Below are 20,171 nucleotides of genomic sequence, written 5' to 3' on the forward strand. Positions count from 1 at the left end.
TAAATACTATTATTTGTAACGTAAAATGGAGTTATGAATACTAATGCATGAAACAAAGGCTGCCCAGCTGACAGCTTGGAAGACACATCTGGCCTCCAGGACAATTTTCCACTATCATATAAAATTATACAGCTCATCTGACAACTGGCCTTAGTGTAAATGGGACTGATGTCATCCGCTCCCAATTGCCAAGAAGTTGAAAAGTCTTGCATTAGATTTACAGCTTGTTTATTCTTACCAATTGCGGAGGCCAAGGCATACTTCTGGCCCTATAAATCCTTATATAATACCCATGTCTAAGCAGAGGACATGAAAGTAAACAAAGTAAAGCGCTGGATATGAAACTCCATGACTTACTTACAGAAAAAATATGCAAACACAGCACTTTGAAGAAGCAAGTGTAGCATAGCTAGGTTGTCCCACGCTAACTGCAGTTGAACTACAGCAAATTATTATCAGTGGGGACACATCACAAAATACCAACCGCAGGCCAATCCAGCAGTCTTGCAGAGTTTATAGGCTCATTTTTAGCTCTTACTGATGCTGTGTCCTGTGTTCACCTGTGCTATTTAGTGTTATATTCTAACTTAATATTACTGTATAGACATATCTGAAATCTCACTCTCATGTGCAGTGAACATGGTAACTGAACTTCTGTCCACCGATTTTTCTTGCAATTGTTTGTATCCGTTATGTGCAGGGCATGAAGCAAGCACAGATGTCGTTATAATGTCCTTGGCATACCAGCTACTGGTATAATATTTTGTGTAATTATATTGCAAAGCTCTACAAAATATGTTGGATTTTTCAATTCTAAACAAAAAAAAATAATAATAATCATAATTTTGAATCAGTCTTCAAATTTTTTTAAATATAATTTCTAAAGCATTTGAATGATTACAAATGCCAAGTGTACAAAACGAGTGGATTCCTTTAACAATTAAATTTTTTAAATTGTTAGCTTGTGTGTTTTATCCTGCAAGCCCAATTGACACAAGTAGTCCCAGTAAAGTCCATGGGATGACAACAGGAATGACTGACTAATAATATAAGTAAATCTTGCAGGATAAAAACCTTAAATTGGAGGACGTCTTTCATCCTATCATTCATAATGTTAAACAACATTATTAATACTTGAAATTACTATTAAACCTTTTATCTGTATTAACAATGACTTGTAGGTTTTAAAATCAAACAGTTCTTTTTCCCACTATGTGACTTGGGGATAGTATCCTGCTTAATTATGTGGATTTCTTCCATTTATGCGTCCTTTATCTTTGAGTTTTTGTCTCCTTGTTTTTGTTAAACACTTCATTTCACAACACACATCCTTTAAGTTGTATACAAAAAAACTTACAACATCAGCGTGCTGATCATACTTTATTTTATTAAAATAAGTTACAAGAGCCCAGATTACTTTCCCATTTAATGGACAGATGACATAGGCACATTTTTTACTCTGCCTTGCCATTTCACAGTTTTATATAATGTGATATACTGTATCCATTCATTTTTTCTGTATTTACTTTTAAATAAGAGAATAAAAAGGCAGTTACTGCAGAAAAGCAGTACCTGCTGTACTACTTGTAGTACAAACTGAAGCACAGCAGGTATAGGTAGCTTTATGGTTACACATGAAGATCCTCAGGGTCACTGTATTTTCAAGACTGTTGTCTTCCTGAAGTCTTCTTGACAATTGTCAATAATAACAAACCAACTGCTGTTTTGTAAGCTGTGCAACAAAATAAAGCTTGCGGAACACAATAAAAAGGACTGCTTCTGAAAGATTATTTTAAAATTAAGTAGAATGACAGCTTAGACAACCTGCTGGCTGCCTTCGTACGCCTGCAGCTTCTCAGACACTTCATCTAGTGGTCAGTTGTTAAGGTCAATATAATAGATGGCTGTAAGGTTTGGTTTATGTATAATCTTTCTCATTGCTGCATTTTCAAAAAATAGCCTGTTTTCTAAGTGAGGTCAATACATTCCTGAACCAGAGATTTCAAAATATTTGAGAGATCTGTCAAGGTCTGGCCACTTCCCAAATGATCTCAACAACCCTAATTTCTTTGAAGGAGTTGGACCAAGCGACATTCAGGGCTGAGGAGCAGCAAGCTATTGTCTCTGCTGCTTTTTCCAGGTTGTCTTGAAAGGATGCTAGGAATACAAATTGCCCACCAAAGAATAACTTTGAAAGAAAGTGTCAGTTCTTTGTGATAAAGTACTCCCCTAAATCAATTACTATTTGAACAAGAGCAGAAAAAAAAAAAGCTTACAGAAAAAAGCATGTAGTCTCAAAACTTTGCAGTGATGAAAATCCTGGTAAATTGTCACAGTGGTCAACCACTCTCTCTTCTAAAAATTGTGCCTTATGTTGAATCACGGCTTGCCCAACTTTAACGTCCAGTTATTAGTTCTGGCCGTGCCATCTGAGGGCATTTATTCCAGCATTCACTTTTGCTGTGGTACCACAGAGTTCACCACTTTCTCTTTTTTTTTTTTTTTTTGTTTTTTTCCTCTCCCACATGTTTGTGAAATGTCCGATCCGGGGGCTGACCACATTTCTCTTCACTGCCGCAGGCGCCGCACTGCAGCAAATGAAGCTGGCAAATTCCAGCGCAGCGTAGCTGGCACCCGCCAGCCTGCACCTTGGATGTCCCGTGGACCCGGGGCTTGCCCAGTGCCTCCAGCCTCGACACCGGCCTCGCAGCTCTCCCGTTCTCGTATATCCCAGCAGCTGGGTATTAATAGGCTAGCACATTTTCATGGAAAATAAGAAGGTGCATGAAAATCGCTTGGGACAGTGCCTGCCTGTGGAGGTGGGATGCAGAGGAATACTGCAGCTAATGGGGCTCTTGTCACACTGCCTGTGAAGTTGTCTTGAAAATTTTGGGACATAATAGGAGGGCTCAAAACTGAGCATTTGCTATAACAGTAAAAGTCATCTGGAAGAATTATGAACAGAGCAATGCTTCATGTTCAACACAGCATATATAATCTAGGGGATGTGGGCATTTTATCTGTATCTTGATACTAAAGCCCTTCAATGAAATGTGAAAGCATAATGATATTTGCAACAACCAAAATTTTGCTCCATAACATTTCTAAAATCACCATGAAAATACTTTGTTTTGAGGTATGTTCCTTCCCTGGCTTGTGTCAAAGCAGCTACCTGTAAAATACCAGTAAAGAGCTGAATACAGAAGACTGTGTAAGAAAAAGGATATATTTTGTGGACAGAGCTTCAAGGCGTGAGGTGACCGAGTCCCGCAGGGCAGCTATGGCTTCACACTTACAGGATTCTTCAGCTGTTGTAAGACTGCTCGTTATGGCTCCTAAGAGAGAAAATAGCATTTAGAATATTTATGACAATTATCGAACATTTAAATCCCAGGAAAACACTTGATTCTGCAACGAGAGTTGAACTCATGCTGCGGGACTACAGCAAGCACTGCATCCCAGGGGAGTCGGGAGGGAGGGACAGCAGTGAACAGGGGCCAGTGTGCAGCCAGAGACACGCGTGTCATAGTCCAGAAATGGGACAGGCAAGAGAGAGCTTGACTCTAACCGAGGAGGAGGCAGAGCAGGGAGTTCCTAGCCTGCCTCCCTGGATCCTCTGCACTCTTTAAATTAAACCATTATTGAGTGAAAAATAAAAAGGGGCCTTGGTGCAGGGACCAACCAGCCTCCCCCATCAACTCTAATGGTAGACCCAGGGATGGGGCATCCACAACTTCTTTGGGCAACCTGTTCCAGTGTCTCATCACCTTCATAGAAAAGGCTCTCTTCCTTATATCTAAATCTGTCTGTCTATAAAATCAAGGTTGCTGCCTTGTCAAAGCTGGATTGTAATGGCATTTGGGGTACCCATCGCTCCCAAACACAGCACTTCTGAGAATGCATTAAAGTCCAAAGTTAAGCCTCCAGGGAGTTTTGCAAGCCAAGAAGGAAGGCACCTAGTGATTTTAGACACATAAAGAGTTGGTCAGCGACAGAAATTGGTCAGTTTGCATCAGCTTCTGAGATTGGGTGGAATTTAGATACCTAAGTCCTAACTTGAGAAGGAATTAGAAGAATTGAATTTACCACTTGGTAAATAATAAAAAAATGAAAGCAGGAACACATGCATTAATTTTAAATAACAAGCAATAGAGGTTCAGCTAAATCATCAATGTGTATCACCTCACAAGTACTCTTGGTTAGTAACATTGGCAATACGCATGCAGAGAGAGTATCATTTTTGATTCATCAAGAGCTGTGAACACAAGTCCATTCCAATGTGACATGAATATGGATGGAGGGAACAACAATGTTCAGATGGGTCCAAATGAATTTAAAATCTGGTAGAAAGGCACAGCAATATTAATGGAGGAGCCAGTTAGTATGACAGAGAAGTAATCAGTCTCTTAGGAAAGAGAAAACAAGCATTGCTGTACTCTGCAGTGATTCCATTGAATCTGTTCCTAGGTCTTGCCCTCAGTCTTCCAGGCTTACCAGGGACGAGCCTCAGCTGTCCTCAGGAATTCCTTTTCCTCCATAATCCACCACAAAACCAGGGATGACCACAAAGGGCTCAGAGAGATGATAATTTGATCATTGTATAATACCATGTCAGGCATCAGCTGATGGCTGTGAGTTCTTAGCTGCATGAAAGGCAATTTAACCTCGCCTACTCCGCAAAGAAAACAGGAGTTAAGGCAAGCTGCGCCACTTGCTGCAGGCTAAGAACAAACATATCAACAGCTACTGAAGCACCACTACTGTAGCGAGATTACCGTCTACGTCTGAGACCAGAATAATAAGCTTCCAACGGCAGAGCCTCCTTACAAGAGGGTCTACAATTATGAAATACCCTTTCAACAAGTTATCAAGAAGGATTACTTGTATGTAATATCTGTTACTTTATACATGTGTTTTTACATTGCTTGCAAAGGCAACGACAGCAGATTATTCAATTATTTTTTCTGTAGATACATAAATGCATAGCTGATCAATGCCAAACAAATTGTGTGAGCATTGTAACAGTAAAACAATATAAATATTATACCTGGATACAATTTCTCTTTTTTTCTGAATAATTTTGGTTTCTCTTTTTTCTTATCAATCATGCCATTGATATTTCCATTTTGCAAGGAATTTTCTTGAATTACAGAAAAATTACTGAAATATATCAGTTTCAAAAGATTGTTCATTCAGTGTTTCACTGAAAAAATCTATGAACAGATTCATTTCTAGCAGTGCAGAAATTCATTTGTCTTAGAGCCAATGATGTTGAAACTGGTGTCTTCTTGATTCCACTGAACCTGTATTTGTTCAACTCCCGTCTTTGGAATGCTCCACTGGCTTTATGGTTGATGTACAAAGAAGAGCTATTCAAGATTCACCTGGAGGAAGGCCAGTTCAAAATATCACACCAACATGGTTGGTTTCCAACCAACTGCCAGTTAAGTTTTCATGCTTGCATTTAAATTCTCCAGTGACAGATACAGATCCTCCTTGGATTATGTCTGTTTTAATGAAATTACTTTTCCAACCAACTTTGGCAACTGCCCAAGGGTACTGAAGTCTTCCACAGTCCTTCTGTGAAATTTAGAGTCTTCCAGTATTTGATATTCAAAATCTTGGGCACTCCCATTGCCACTGGGATGCCCAACAAGTCATACAAAACATGCTAGATTTGTGGTTTTACACTGCATTTATGTTTAAGTCCAGACCTACAAAAAATTACTATTTTTGCAGATGGTGTTTGGCTATATCCACCTATTTTATAACTTTGCTCTGACATAGGGTCCTTAGCCACTTGATGTAATGGCAAGTTATTCCTGCTCTGAACCAGAGATCAGACAGTATTTCTTGAGGTCCCTTCCAACCCAACTTTGGTCATGATTCTACATCAAATGGCGCAGAGGTTCTGCCAACAGTTGATGCCATTATTGGCCTTGTGAAAGGAAAGCAGTTGGTGAGTTCATGCCTGCCCCACACAGCTTGGAGGAGCAGACAAGAGCATACGGTTTAGCATTGCAGTAGTTCTTCTGACACCAGTTCTGTTCCCCTCTGGCCCCCCACCATCCTCCGAATGCTGGCATGCAATTGAGTCCCATGCCCCAGAGACAGACGCCCCAGAACCCTGCCTTGCCAATCCCCCCAGTTATTCCCATTTCATAAGGAAATGCAGATTATAACAGATTTTTTTTTTTTTAAATACAGTGAATTCCTTAAATGTGTGGTGACAGGTAAGAGTCAACTGTAGTTTTAAATACAATAACTGCTATAACTAAACAAGAAGGATCAAACTAGCTCAAAACATTAGTGGAAACAGGCAGAAAAGAATGAAAAGGAATTATACTTTCAGGGAGTTAGTGAGTTGATAGAATGTTTCTCAAACAGATTAAAAGGACTTAACACATTAAAGAGAGGTACTTCAATAAATATATTCAGAAAAAAAAAACATTAAATTATTACTTGAGCATGTTTTCTCATCTGGATTTAAGGTAAAGCCTTCATAGCAGTCACAGGTATACGATCCACCGTTCCCCACGCAGACCTGCTCACAGTCATGGGTGCCTGGTGCACATACATCAGTTCCTACAGAATGCGTTTTGGAGAAACAGTTACCCAAAAACACCATAACATTTTTAATGCTTCCCAATGGCAATGCTTTTCCACGCTGGGAGCCTATCCTGTGAATCTGACCAGGAACTACCGAGGTGTGTAACTGATCGTGCCTTGGGGCAGCGAGGTGAACCAAGTGCCTCACCGGGGTCTCCCCCAGTCCTTACGCTGTGCAGGCTGTGCTCGCCCCGAGTGCAGCTGCCGAACCCCACCAGCTGGGAAGTGCCAGATCACCTCCCAGGGCACGCGGTCAACAGTTTCCAGCACACAATAACTTTACAGTAAGGAGACCAGGAAGGAAAGAAACATTTTTTAAAAAACTACATTTTTACTATAACACAAAGTTAGCTGAGAAGCTAAAGAAACAAACAGCAACGTGAAATTCCGCCTGGAGGGGAGGGCACCACCTCAAACCGTCTCCTGCACGGCCGTACGCAGTTTCCACGGTACTGCAGAGTGCATGACTGTGTGACTAACCCCAGCTCTTCTCTCTTCAATTATTTCTCAGTCTGGGTTTGCTGAATATTGTGTAATTACAGGTTTTTAAATACAGAGAAGGCCTTAGTTATACGGTGATAAAGAAAGACCAAATGGTAAGCAGTTACTAGCATTGTTGCATATAAAGTGCTTTATATCTCTGAAGTGGAAAAGGCAGAGCGACACAGAACTGTCTTGTAACACTTGAATGCATACGAAAGTTTCTCAAACAGATCCAAATATATGAACCTGCTAATGAGAGCTATTTCAATACATGTACTTAGCTGGGGAGGGTGTGGGGGGATAGGGAACAGCAATCTGCTCTTACTTGAGCAGGTCTTCTTGTCTGGATTCAGGGTGTAGCCGGGGTGGCAGTCACAGGTATAGAACAGATCATCTCTCACGCAGACCTGCTCGCAGTCGTGCCTTCCAGGTGCACACATGTCGACAGCTAAGGAAGGCATTTGAGAAGAATATTAATCAATACCCAAACTTCAGCCTTTTTAGAAGATGTTAGTAATTCCCATTTGCAAACATATCTTCATTTGGATTCAAACCAGGATGTTTTTATTGCATGTCAGCACGCTATTAGCCATCGTAGGGTATACAGAGTGTGGTTTTATCTGGCCATCAACATCACAAAATTAATACAATTTTTGGAATACTGGCAACACTTTTTTGCAGTTGTAACAGATTGCAAAAGGAACTGAACTAGCAGTGACCCAGTTAGAAAATAATTATCCAAAGGAATTTCAGAGAACAAATATCTGGATTTTAAGAGACTATTTGGCATTCCTTCAGCTCTAATTGAGTTGGATAAGACACTGTTTTATGGAGTGAAAAGACCATAAACAGAAGAGTGTATATGGCTGCTAAAAAAAAGAGAGACGTGGCACCCACTGCCAGTTACAAAGTGGGTACTTTATGTGTGAGGCTGGTGTTTTCTGCCAAATTTAACACGTCAGCTCTGAAAGAGCAAGCTGAGAAGGAGTTCCTATATTTGGATATCTTTCAAGCAAGGAGGTCCAGTAAGGCACAAGCAAAGAAAAGAAAGAAAGAAAGAAAGAGAAAAAGAAAGGAGGCCCTCCTGGACCTAGACTATTTTTATTATATCACAAAGACCTGGATGGTTGAGAAATCATTAGCAGCATACTGCAAAATGAGATTCAAAAGGAGAAAAAAAAGCAAGCATATTAGGGAAATAATCTCAAATTTGCCTATGCAGGGGGAGAATCAGTGCTATGAAAGGAGGTTCAGGATTGGCCTCCCAAAGGGGATGCCTAACTGAATTCACATTCCCTCACAGATGTTTATTGAGTCTACATAATGCCAGGCAAGAGTTAATCTTAGGAGCTATATTTACAAAATCAGCTCATAAACGAGGCAGGAAGAAATACTGAGGCCCTCCGGCTTCGCCTCTTTGAGATGCGAGACGTATGACTTAATTGGAGAGATTTGCCTAGGAACCTCCTGGAACTGGAAGCCTAGGTTCAGTGCTTCGTCACACAAAATGTAGTAAGCAAAGGGATTATGATGGAAATGGAAAAAAAGAATTTTGCATAAATTAATCATCGGTGAGATATCCAAAGAAATGAAGAGTGAAGTTCAAATCCTAATCAAGTGAAAATAATATAGAATACATATTAATTTGTAGCTACTATATACTTATATGTACATCCTTAAGTACCAGCTACATCTATGCTCCTATTCTCCACAAGAGCCCAGCACTGGGAAAGAACATTTCCCTCCATCCTCTAGAGCTCTAAGGCTGGATTATTTCTAAGGTCCAAACACATCCACCAGAAAGAGTGATCACACTCATGATGCATGGGTCTCAAATGATTACTGCAAACGTGTAGGAAAAAAGTTGCACTGTGTTTTCAGGAACTGTACAGAAACTCTTGGATAATTTGTCAGAAAAAGAACATAAATTAACCTGATTTTTTAAAGTTACTTGTTTTTAGCTGAACACAATATTTCCTTGATCAGGTCTTACCTGAGCAAGTCTTCTTATCTGGATTCAGAGTGTATCCTTCAAAGCACTCACAGCTGTAGGACCCATCATTACTCAGACAGACTTGGGCACAATCATGCCTTCCAGCTGCGCACATGTCCGTGGCTGTGGTGAACCATGTTTTAGAGAAGAAAGCTATTAATCCCTCCCAGACACTCAAGCATTTTAAATGCTTCAAGTACAATTTAATTAGGATTCAAATTAGGATTCAGCCAGTGCCCTACTACATTATTATATTATGCTGCAGACAACTGAATGCAGTTACTAATTATTTAATGCAGGAGGCAGATATCTGGACTGTAAGACATTACTGTACAATGTCTCACGCAATCTGATTTTTCTTCAGCAATTCTAACAGCCCTGAATATCCCCAGTAAAGAGGAAGCTAAAACACCATACTGAGATGAGCAATAACCTGCCATGTGTCACGGCAGAAGTTGTTTCTTGCAATATTAGCCATAACTATGGTGAATCCAAATTTAACTTCATACTTTCATCCACGAGCTGAAGGCAGGCACGAAAAGCCAGGCGCGATACGTAGAAACGCTATTAAATGGCAAAGAGATATAAAGCCTAATGAGAACAAAAGCAAGCAAACAAAAAAAAAGCAGGAGCACTACAAGATTATGTTCTCTCTTCAGAAATAAGAAGAGTGAAAACTTCAGTGAGAAGAATGCTTACATGCTCTCAAAGGGAGGGATGCACTTACCAGTTATAAAATAGCTACTCTAAGGCTGGTGCTGCTCAAAATGTCTGGATTTAAAGAAACAACTCCAGAGGAGTATTTGGGGAAAAAAAATTTATAATACGCTAACTTTTCAGGGTGACAGTTCAAGAAGCTGCTGCCGGTGTAAGACTGGGGGTGCTATATCGCAGATCCTGCACAGCTTGGAAGCAGAAGCAGCAAGCTGTAAAAAAAAGTGAGTTTTGACGGGAGAGATGGAGAGGATAGGGGAAAATCACCAGGTTTTAAGTTCTGTATGGACTAGTGGCACTCACTCTCCAATGGAGACACAGTGCTGGTGGGCATCTCTGGAATAGGTTCATCCTCTCCCAGGGACTAAGTGATGTTTATGAAGTACTGTGAAGACCATAAAATGGTAGGTATGTGCCAAATTGCATTTTTGTAATCAACACGTTTAAAGAAAAATGCAATTTTACTGTTACTGGAACCAAGGGGAAAGTGTAGAGGTGAATTCTCATTCAATTTTTCAACTAGAAACAATGCAGGTAACTCACAGAAAACATGTCCATGTCTCCATGAGTTCCATATATTGTAGTAGCCTTTAATTATTACCTGAGCAAGTCTTCTTATCTGGATTCAGGGTGTAGCCTTCATAGCATTCACAGACATAGGATCCGTTGTTACTCACACAGATCTGATCACACTCGTGCCTTCCAGGAGCACACATGTCCACAGCTGCAAGACACACGTTGGACAAACAATTCATTGTTAATAAAAAGTAGTTTGGGGTGGAGTCCATATGCACATTTTTGAATATATTTCTATTTGGAATGAGCTCAGAAATGGCAATAGCAATTGAAGGAATTAGAGTGAGTGGTAGGATAAATATCTATACAGTGTCTACATCTGAAGACTTTGTTTTGACATCTCGCCCTAATGAATGGTTCTGTAGGCATACTGAAAAGCATGGTGATGGAATGAAACTACTTCTCACCATTGCTTGCAGTAGACTATTTATTATTTATTATTAGATTTATTATTATTGAAGGAGATACAGATGTTCACTGTTTCAACAGAAGTACACAAGTAGTTTCTCAAACCCAATTATGGTGTTAAAAAGCAATTTTTTTCCCAGTTGAACACATTTACCGAAGGAGTAATACCTGAGCAGGTTCTCTTATCTGGATTGAGAGCGTAGCCTTCATAGCAATCACAAAGGTAGGATCCGCCGTTACTCACGCAGACCTGCTCGCAGTCATGGGTCCCGAGCGCGCACACATTCACAGCTACAAAGGGCGTTTACAGAAAAGGCATTTCAGTTGTCCCAAAGGAGAGAAACATTCATTAATAATTTATGCTTACAAAAGTACATCTTGAACTGTTTGCTGGATGAGCAGTAGTAAATGTCAATGCTGTGTCACCATCACAAAAGTTACAGGCATCTTTTGCATGATTCTGTAGCCAGAAGAAAGAGGTCATAACACTGGGACAACTGCACTGAAATAACTCACCACCTGAGGTGGCAGAAAGAGGTTAATCTGAAAAGGGTACAACAGGGAGAGAGAAGTTTTAAGCGTTTAGTAACATTACACTGGAAATCAGAACTCGGCAATGAAGAGGACCTTCTGGCTTATTGTATCCAGTCTGTTTCCATTACAGACAATCAATTTAAATAATCCCAAAATGTATCAGTCACTGTCTGGCAGCTTACTAACTGCTGCTCCCTGGTTTATGAATTCCTGCTGCACTGTAAAAAACTCCCATGTAAACTGAAATGCGACAGCACAATAAGTAAAATAAATAAAATAAAATAAAGTAAAATAACATAAAATAAAATAATAAAATAAAATAAAATAAAATAAAATAAAATAAAATAAAATAAAATAAAATAAAATAAACTGCAATAGAAAGAGCATCAAGAGCAGGAGGAATAGAAAAATGACTCAGAGGCACTAAGATAACACACTGTCTTCTCAGGGATGAAGAGAGTGTTGGCGTAATGATGGTCCAGACCTATCAGCCAGCAAAGACACCCAGCAGAGCGAGATGGGTATGTGAGGGCTGCAGCTGCCTTGTTCTATCAGGTTTAAAAAGTCAAGACCAAAAGAGGATATGGAGTAAAGATTCTACAGTGAGGTAGCTTTACAGGCACGTGAACCTCCTAATTGAAGGACAGTGCAGAAATAATGTCCAAACCTCAGAGAACTGAGAAGCTGAAACTGCAGACCACAAAATGAGATTCAATTTTTGTGGACCAGCTAATTCCCCAGCAGACAGCAAGGCTATCTCATCGGACTGAGAAAACAGAAAACAGTGATACGAAAAGCAGCGTGATGGATGGCAGCTGCCGTAAGCGTGTTGTGGTGACAGGGCAGACAAAACGTAACGCGGGGCTGTCTCTGCAGTGCACTGTGTGTGCTGCCAGTCTTCTCCTTCACAGATGGGCTAAGTAACTAACTAATTAACTTCTGAGCAATTTTTCTCAAGTGTATTTAGCTTTGGATCTGCTGCTTCTTTGGTCACCTCAAGATGCCTCTGTTTCTTTCCACAGACTGTAAAGGAATCCTAGATACTCACTTAAACTAAGATGATTTTTAGATGACTAAATTTAGATGAGATGGAAAAGGGAAAGGGGTGGGGGGGAAGGTGGAGGAAGAAAGTGGGAAGGAGAAAAAAATGGGGAAAGGAAGGAAAGAAAGAAGGAGGAAACGAAAGAGAAAAGGAGAAAAACGGGAAGACAAGTCTGTTATTACCTGAGATTTTACTTAGATGAGTAGTTAGGATGTGGATATTGACTACTGGTAAAACTAAACTCCAAAGCAATAGTGGTGAGAGAAGAAATGAGAAGCAAGAGTGCTTGAATCTTCTCATGTATTTCTGAATGCAAAGCAACATTGCCCATTTTCTGAAACATGGAAGGTTTAGATGTCCCCTAATAAGGCTGATAGAAAGCGTGTCTTGTATTTCCATTGGCAAAAAGAAATCTCAAACCAAGACAAGCGTCTCTTCATTCTGCTACACTCTTGGGAGTCAGAGAATTCATCTCCATGACTTATGAACGAAATCTGTGGGTGATATTTTCATCCATAACTGAGAAGCTCAGACTCAAATAGTCAGATTTTTGTGGTAGGAAAGTCAAGCTTCCACTGACTTGGGCACCTATTCAAGGCTAAGATTTTCCATCTCCAGGATGGTCTCATTTTGAATGATCCTCTCAATGCATCAAGAACTTGATCTCAGCCAACTATTTTGCCCTGAACATTAGTTTTCCTGTTTTCAGTTCACCCTACAAACAAATTTATTTGGCTTGGCCAAAGCAAAGAAAATCCTAATTGTCACTGGTGAGTCCAGATTTCTGACCAAAAAGCAGTCTGGAGCTGGAAAAGACCCAGTTTACCCACACTGTCTTACAAGACCCTCTTAGATTCATTTGGTTTGTAGGAACCTTTTGAAAAACTATTCCCTTTACCCCATTTTTGTCCATGAACCCCACAGATTCTGGCTAATTGCATGCCGGCAACTCAGGGTTACACTGGAAGTGTGTAGGTGTGAGCTCTCTTTGGTTTATCCTCCCCCTTAGTAGGGGCGTAATTCCTTTGCTTCAGCACAATAAACAGTACGTTTACTCTTAAGAACAACAGATTTTTCTTTGGTGCTATGAAAGGACTTGCTTTGACGAGAATATAGGCGGAAAATTGGTGCTGTGTTCACAGCACACATACGTGTCCAGCTAGGGGGGCACTTGTACCCACTGCCAGCTACCAGAGCGAGGATGTGGTCACATCAGCAACACAACATGATGTCAAGCCAAACCTCAAGGCATTTCCTATGTTAATTATTGGGCAAGGTGTCCTGTCTACAGTTGTCCTACACATTTATTTCATAACTAGAAAAAGAGGTCTATTCACTCTAAACATATTCAAAAGTTATGGTGGTAATGTTTAATAAGACCCTGAAATAACAAAGTAACACATTGCCAACCAAGTTCCCAAGGCAATGGCCATTATTTTAGTTCTCTTACAATGTTCTTTACACCTGATTTTGCCCATTACTTGCTGGAGACTTATTTTACAAGTAATTTCCTTAGAAATTTACTAGAAAAATCTATATCATACAAGTTTTTTAATTGTCAAAAAGTCATCATTTGATTTTTGTGGGTAGGGCTGTGGCATAGCTATCTATAGGCAGTTCTAAATACTCCAGATATGTGAACTTTTTTTTTCTGTAAATGATAACAACAACCCACACTGGCTTAGCATCATTATTGGAGTTCTAGCCCAAATCAAATATCCATCCAGCATTTTTCCAAGACCAGCCCTCAAAGACCAAAGCTATTTCAGCCCATCCAACAGGAGGTGCAGATACAGCTCCCTGTCTAAATCAAATTGCAGAGAAGCAGAGGAAGGTGTGAGTCTGGCACACTGAAAAAGCCCAGCAGTGCCTGCAGAGCGAAAGCCCATCCTGAGATGACCTGCCATTGTGTTCGGGCACTCCATCCTCCACCAAATTTCTCAAGCCAGCGTGGTGGTTCACCTGCCACGCTGATTTTCCCACTCTGAGTCTATAAGGAGCCCTTCAGAACAACACTTCCACCCTCCTTGCTTCCCAGCCAGATGGGAAAAGAAACGAGCAGCCTGCACAGCTCTGGTGTGCGCTCTCGGTAAGTCAGTAAATATACATTGCCAGAGTGCCGTGCTTTCTCTTGCACTAAATCAGACCAACTGCACAAGGAGGTCCACTGAAATCAGCCCTGTTACTTGCATGTCAAGGTCACTAATCAAAATGAAAGGTCACTACTTAGCCTCTAGTGAATAAAAGGATTGACTTGTTTGCCCAACAGATAGCAAATATTTAAATATGATACATAACACTTCTCAAAAAGAAAAACTTCTTTCTTAGGGAGTGGAACCACAGTAAGAGCCAAAAGGAGCCAGATTACACTACCCTCTTGGACTGACCACCTTACCACAGAAAGTCTCTCTGAATTTGGATGTCAGCTTTTCGATCACACCATAGGTCTCCACATAAAAGACGTGTTCATCCAGTGGTTCGCTGGCCATTATCCTCAGGGACTGCATGTCTGCCCGGTCTACTCCAACTGCATAGATCTCAATGCCAGCCGTCCGGGCGCTTGCTGCCACATCTTGAACCTGGTCTTGTGGTCGTCCATCTGTCACAACAATGACCACCTTGGGGATATTGAAGGTTGCTGGCCGGGTGCCCATTTCCTCAGTGAAGACTTCATCCATGGCAGTTTGGATGGCTAGGCCAGTCATCGTGCCAGCAGACAAGGGCTCAATGTGAGATATAGCCTCCTTCATAGATGCTTTATCAAAGTAGGTCCGGAGGGGAAACTCTACCTTGACAGTGCTAGCATAATTCATGACTGCCACACGGGTTGTTCTTTCACCAACGTCCAGAGTATCAATCATTTTTGACAAAAAGATTTTCACTTTCTCAAACTCTTCAGGTCGGACACTACGGGAACTGTCTATGATGAAGACGAGGTCTAGGGGCCGGTTCTTGCAGGCAGTATCTGTCAAGAAGGAAGGAAAACACTTCAGTCGTCTCCTACACAGGACCAGAGTTCTCACCCTAGGGCAGCGAGAGCTGTCGTGGCAAACTACGCCCACCGGAGAAATGCTGGCACACTTGATTCTCTAGGAAAAGGCTTAAAATTACAGTAAGCAACACATTATTTTATATATATGTAATATATATAAATAAAATAGATATGTGCATGCATATTAAATATATAATATATATTTATATTATTATATAAATTCTTAAATGTTCATTTTGACAAGTAATAAATAGTTGAACTTTTCTAAGCATTAAAAGATGGGTCCACATTTGAGCCCACAAAATGTCTAACTGTCCTTGAAACTAAGGGTTATAGCTCGCATGTAACAGCCAAGACAGAAACATAGCAATGATATATAAAGGTACTTACTTTTTATTTTTATAAAGATAAAGCCTGAATTCCATTTTTATAGGCTACAGAAATAAAATGGTAAAACAACTGGCTAGATGACATAGTGAACAGATCCTAACAATATTTTTAGGATAGTAACAATATAGATTCCTGATTAGGAATTATTTCTTCTTTGTAATTCACAATCCAAAGTACACAACAAGAAGAAATAAAGGCCAACAGGAAAAAGATTCAAATGATGCTGCGATAAAGGCTTCTTTAGAAGGCATTACTATTTAAAGTCTTTGACAGCAGAGAAAAAATCAAACTTATTATTTATGAAGTAATTTTACATGTAAAAATGAACATTTACACAAATATTTCTAGCTTCTAAAATTCCTCACTGACATATAAATCTAGACTGAAACAGAAAAGCCATAGCTCAGATCGGAGATAAGCATCACGTCTAAGAAGACAAAAAATAATCACGAGGGCAATAGCAGGCAACGCAAGCTGTACATTCTCTGTCCCAATATCCTGACCTGACATTGATGATACCACCAAGGTATGGATTTCTGCTGCTGGTTTATGAAAAACAGACAACCCAAAAGCACAGTATTTCTACAAAAGAGACATTCCTGCTCAACAGTGCATTAAATAGCAAAATGTGAGGTGTTCAGTTTGAATATACTCCCTGAAGAGCTGTTTTGGGAACGTGACACACCTTTCCCAGCTACTATCAGGTTGACTTATTTTATTCCGTTCCAGTTAAAAAAAAAATAAAATTCTTCACAAGTCTCTTAAAAGTAGAGGTGGAAACAGCACTTTTTTTTTCCAATGCATTGAAAAACATTTTTCTTAAAAAAGGTGTAAAAAAGGAGGGGGGGGGGGGAAATCAAATTGCACAGGTACATCTTACTTCCATCAGGAAACACAGTAGTAGAGTTGATTTTGCCTTGGGACAGAGAAATGGACTGGATGAATTTAGGATCCCATGCAGTATACTATATATCATTCTACATGCAATCCCAGATCTCAGTTTCTGCATAAGGATTTAGAAGAAAGGCTTTCTGCCCTTTGGAAAGCTGAGAAAACATGAAGAAATGTTTGTGCATGCATGCGTAGCTTAAGACATGAAAGAAAAAAAGAGACACAATGTTTGTCCTACAAAAAAACCACCAAATCCCAGATTTGTAGGCGGAAGAATTATCTTTTTTAGATTAGGAAAAAACACGTTTTCAGCAGAACTGATCCTTCTGTGAGTCTGAAAGAAACGTTTTGAGAAACGAACACAGGCGGGGAAGAGGTTTGATGTTAGCAAGGCCAGCTTTGCGTAAAGAAAAGTAGTTGGTACTTCTGCCTACAGGCGCAGGGTCCAGGGCCGCTGCAGCTACAGCGAGATGCCCCTGGGCCATAACGTTGCTGTCGTCGCCTGTGAATATAAGGAGAGATCCGTAAGGATCCGTAAGGAAAGATCCCGAGAGAGGCAACGGCAGGCGGCAGCCGGAGCGGCTGGTAGCAGCGAGCAAAGCGAGCAGCGAGCGCGGCAGAGGGCATCGCCCCGGGCAGGCGGCGTCGCCCCGGGCAGAGGGCATCGCCCCGGGCAGAGGGCATCGCCCCGGGCAGGCGGCGTCGCCCCGGGCAGGGCCCGCGGCCCCTCGCAGCGGGCGGCCGGCTGCGGGGAGGCGGCGGCTGCCGCTGCCCCGCGGGGTTCGGTACCTGCCGCCGCCCCGCTCCCGGAGCGGCCGCCGCCCGGCCGCGGCTGCCGGCGCAGGCGGTGCGGGGAGCCCCGCGCCCCGGGCAGCGGCAGCAGCGGCGGCGGCAGCAGCAGCAGCAGCAGCGGCAGCGCCAGGCAGCGGCAGCCGCGGGTGCCGAGCGCTCGCCCCATGGTGCCGCCGCCCGCCCCGCCGCCCCCGCCGCCGCGTTTAAAGCTGGCGGCCGCGATGGGGCGGGGGGGGACGGGACCGAGGTGGCATCGGCTCCCCCCGCCGCCTCCCCCGGGGCGCTGCCAGCCTCCCTCCCCCGCCCCCAAGGGGCGTTCAGCCCGGGGCGGAGGGAAGGGGCCGCAAAAGCGGTCAGAGGGCTGGAACACCTCTGCTGTGAGGAGAGGCTGAGAGGTGGGGCTGTTCAGCCTGGGGAAGAGAAGGCTGCGGGGAGACCTTACTGCAGCCTTTCAGTGCCTAAAGGGGGCTTATAAGAAAGACGGGGACAGAGTTTTTAGCAGGGCCAAAAGCGATAGGACACGGGGTAATGGTTTTAAACTAAAGGAGGGGAGATTTAGAGTAAACACAAGTACAAAATTTTTCACGATGAGGGTGGTGAAACACTGGAACGGGTTGCCCAGAGAGGTGGTAGATGCCCCATCCTTGGGAACAGCCAAGGCCAGGCTGGATGGGGCTCTGAGCAACCTGATCTGGTTGTAGATGTCCCTGCCCATGGCAGGGGGATGGACTAGGTGACCTTTAAAGGTCCCTTCCATCCCAAAGCGTTCTGTGATTCTATGAAGGGCTGTAAGGGTTAGAGCTAAACTTCGGGAACTTGCGGCAGGGATCAAACCTGGGAGCAGGGGGAGCTGAAATACAAACTCCCCCTTTCTCCCTCCATTGGATTTATTTGATCCGGGTCTGCTAACTTTGCACTTCTGGTCTCCAGGCTTTATATCCAGGGCAATATTTGTAACGAATAGTAGAAAAAGCTCACAGCGTGATCACCGAGGCACAAGAAACGGCCTTCCCTGTTGTCAGATCCAACCCGGGGATTTTGTCTGGTCCCTAGCACTGCAAACCCTGCCAGTTCCTGGGCAAAGCTGCAGCAAGCTTTAACGGAAAGCGGAGTTCAGGGCACAAATCCACTCTGATCTCCAGCAGAGTCTTTCAGAAGACGCCTTTGCTGAACCCACAGTCGACATGTTGCGTTGCAGGACCCCGTCTTCTCTCTTCACCTCCGCAAGGGGAAGAGGAAGCCCCGATTTAGAACGGAAACAAACCACCACACCCTCACGACCCACCAGCAGCACGGTCTTGGGCAGGTATTTTCTCACTTCAGCAAGTGCTGCCTTGACTGCACAGTAGAAGAGGCCACCGTCGCATTTGCAAAGCTGCAGATGAAATGAGGGACGAGGGAACACCACAGGACCGGGGTCCAGCCGAGTACAGCGGCTGTCATCTCCTAGAGGGGGCTGCAGCTGCGTTTGAGCAACGAACAGTGCACACACACGCACCGCAGGAATGTCGAGCAGCGCCTGCTGCTGCCAAACACTGCTCACCCACCCACCTTTTGGGAAGTCTCAGCACCCCTTGGCCAGAGCTCTCTGCCCACATCCAACACTTTCCAGTTCCTTTGGTGCCCACTCGTGGTCAGACAGCTCAGGAAGGAGGAGGGTTTTGGCTTCGCTCTGTAAGGCACGGCTGAACCTCCCTCGGCGTGAAGGGATCCAGGCCAGAGTATGTGCTCCGGGCTCAGTATCCGAGTATCCCGCAGCTCCCCAATAGCTTCAGCTGTGTGTTTCCTAGACCACTTCAGTTTCATGCAGTCTTTCAAGCTCCCTCCCAGAAGCCGCATTTAAGCAGTTTTTGCCTGCATCTGACGACTCCCTGGTTTCGGAGTCTCTTTGGGAGCGCAGATCCAAGGCGGTTCCTTAGAACTCGGGAGCCGAGGGGAGTTGCCACGACGCTGGGGTGCACGGGGTGACTGGAAGGGCAGGGCCCTGCCACAGCAGTGGTGCAAGATGTTCCGGCACCGCCGCAGTCGAAGGTGTTCTCACAGATGGCAACTTCAGTAAAGAGAAAACTAAGGAACCCGTTACGGATAGCGTGGTAACAACAGAGGGCACTTTTAAACACGTCAGGGGACAGGAAGGAGGTACTGGAACAGACGGGAATAATCAACAACCTGTGCGGTGTAGCAATTTGAATCCTTTTCCCCAGAGTTTAATCCCAGATCCCTTTTATCTTCCAAAGTAGAAAGCCATTTTTTCTTCAGATATATCAGCAGATCATTAAATTATCTTTATGTCTTACTAAAGAGGAGGAACAGTAGAAAGTCGTTGTTTGTGGATTTTTTTTGTTTGGTTTTTTTTTTTTTTTAGAAGAACACTTCTGAAGTTATGGCATAGGTCCAACAATTTCAGACATTTTCCAATGTAAATAACGTTGTAGTCTTACTGGGTGTCTGTACTGCTCTTAACACTGGAGCTCATCAGACATCAAATTTGCCCCGAGGGTGAGAAGCCTCCAGTACAACTCCCCTGTCCCAGCTTATGTATAAGTACCAACCAGGCAAAGTAGAAGACACCCGAGTACTTGAACTGCGAAGGCTGCAATACAAGCTTATACATTAAAGGGAATCCATGTTCTCCACCCACAGGACTTTGGCTGAAGAACACAGATCAACCAGCACACAACCTGTAGGAAGCCAGCGTTCACTAAGCTGCATGTACGTGGGACTACCTGCATTTAAAACCAACAAAC

The 20,171-nt window shown here is 42.8% G+C and overlaps 1 protein-coding gene across 4 annotated transcripts; it reads right to left on the reverse strand.

Moving 5' to 3' along the window:
- Window positions 1-1,414: 1,414 nt before the first annotated feature.
- MATN3 (matrilin 3) lies at window positions 1,415-20,082 on the reverse strand. Of its 4 annotated transcripts, XM_082306381.1 has the most exons (9): window positions 18,976-20,082; window positions 14,755-15,324; window positions 10,952-11,074; window positions 10,401-10,523; window positions 9,086-9,208; window positions 7,418-7,540; window positions 6,463-6,585; window positions 3,228-3,335; window positions 1,415-1,871 (listed from the first exon to the last, which is right to left on the reverse strand). In XM_082306381.1, the coding sequence occupies exons 2-9, from the start codon at window positions 15,218-15,220 to the stop codon at window positions 1,816-1,818; spliced, it is 1,245 nt and encodes a 414-aa protein (XP_082162507.1). In that variant the 5' UTR covers window positions 15,221-15,324; window positions 18,976-20,082; the 3' UTR covers window positions 1,415-1,815. The 4 variants fall into 4 exon arrangements, with proteins under 4 accessions (XP_082162507.1, XP_082162504.1, XP_082162506.1 ...); XM_082306378.1 differs by having other exon boundaries at window positions 1,816-3,335; XM_082306380.1 differs by lacking the exon at window positions 18,976-20,082 and adding an exon at window positions 18,403-18,640 and having other exon boundaries at window positions 1,816-3,335.
- Window positions 20,083-20,171: the final 89 nt, after the last annotated feature.

This window comes from Platalea leucorodia, assembly GCF_965183815.1.
Source record: "Platalea leucorodia genome assembly, chromosome: 3".
Lineage (NCBI taxonomy): Eukaryota > Metazoa > Chordata > Aves > Pelecaniformes > Threskiornithidae > Platalea > Platalea leucorodia.

What these genes read in the sequence shown, in the direction of transcription:
- MATN3 (XM_082306378.1), bottom strand. Translation starts at nt 15,220, where the DNA reads ATGATTGATACTCTGGACGTTGGTGAAAGAACAACCCGTGTGGCAGTC. An exon ending in ATTCAGAGAGACTTTCTGTG is followed by an intron (nt 11,075 to 14,754) that starts GTAAGGTGGTCA and finishes CGCCCTTTGTAG; the next exon opens with CTGTGAATGTGTGCGCGCTC. An exon ending in AGATAAGAGAACCTGCTCAG is followed by an intron (nt 10,524 to 10,951) that starts GTATTACTCCTT and finishes TGTGTCTTGCAG; the next exon opens with CTGTGGACATGTGTGCTCCT.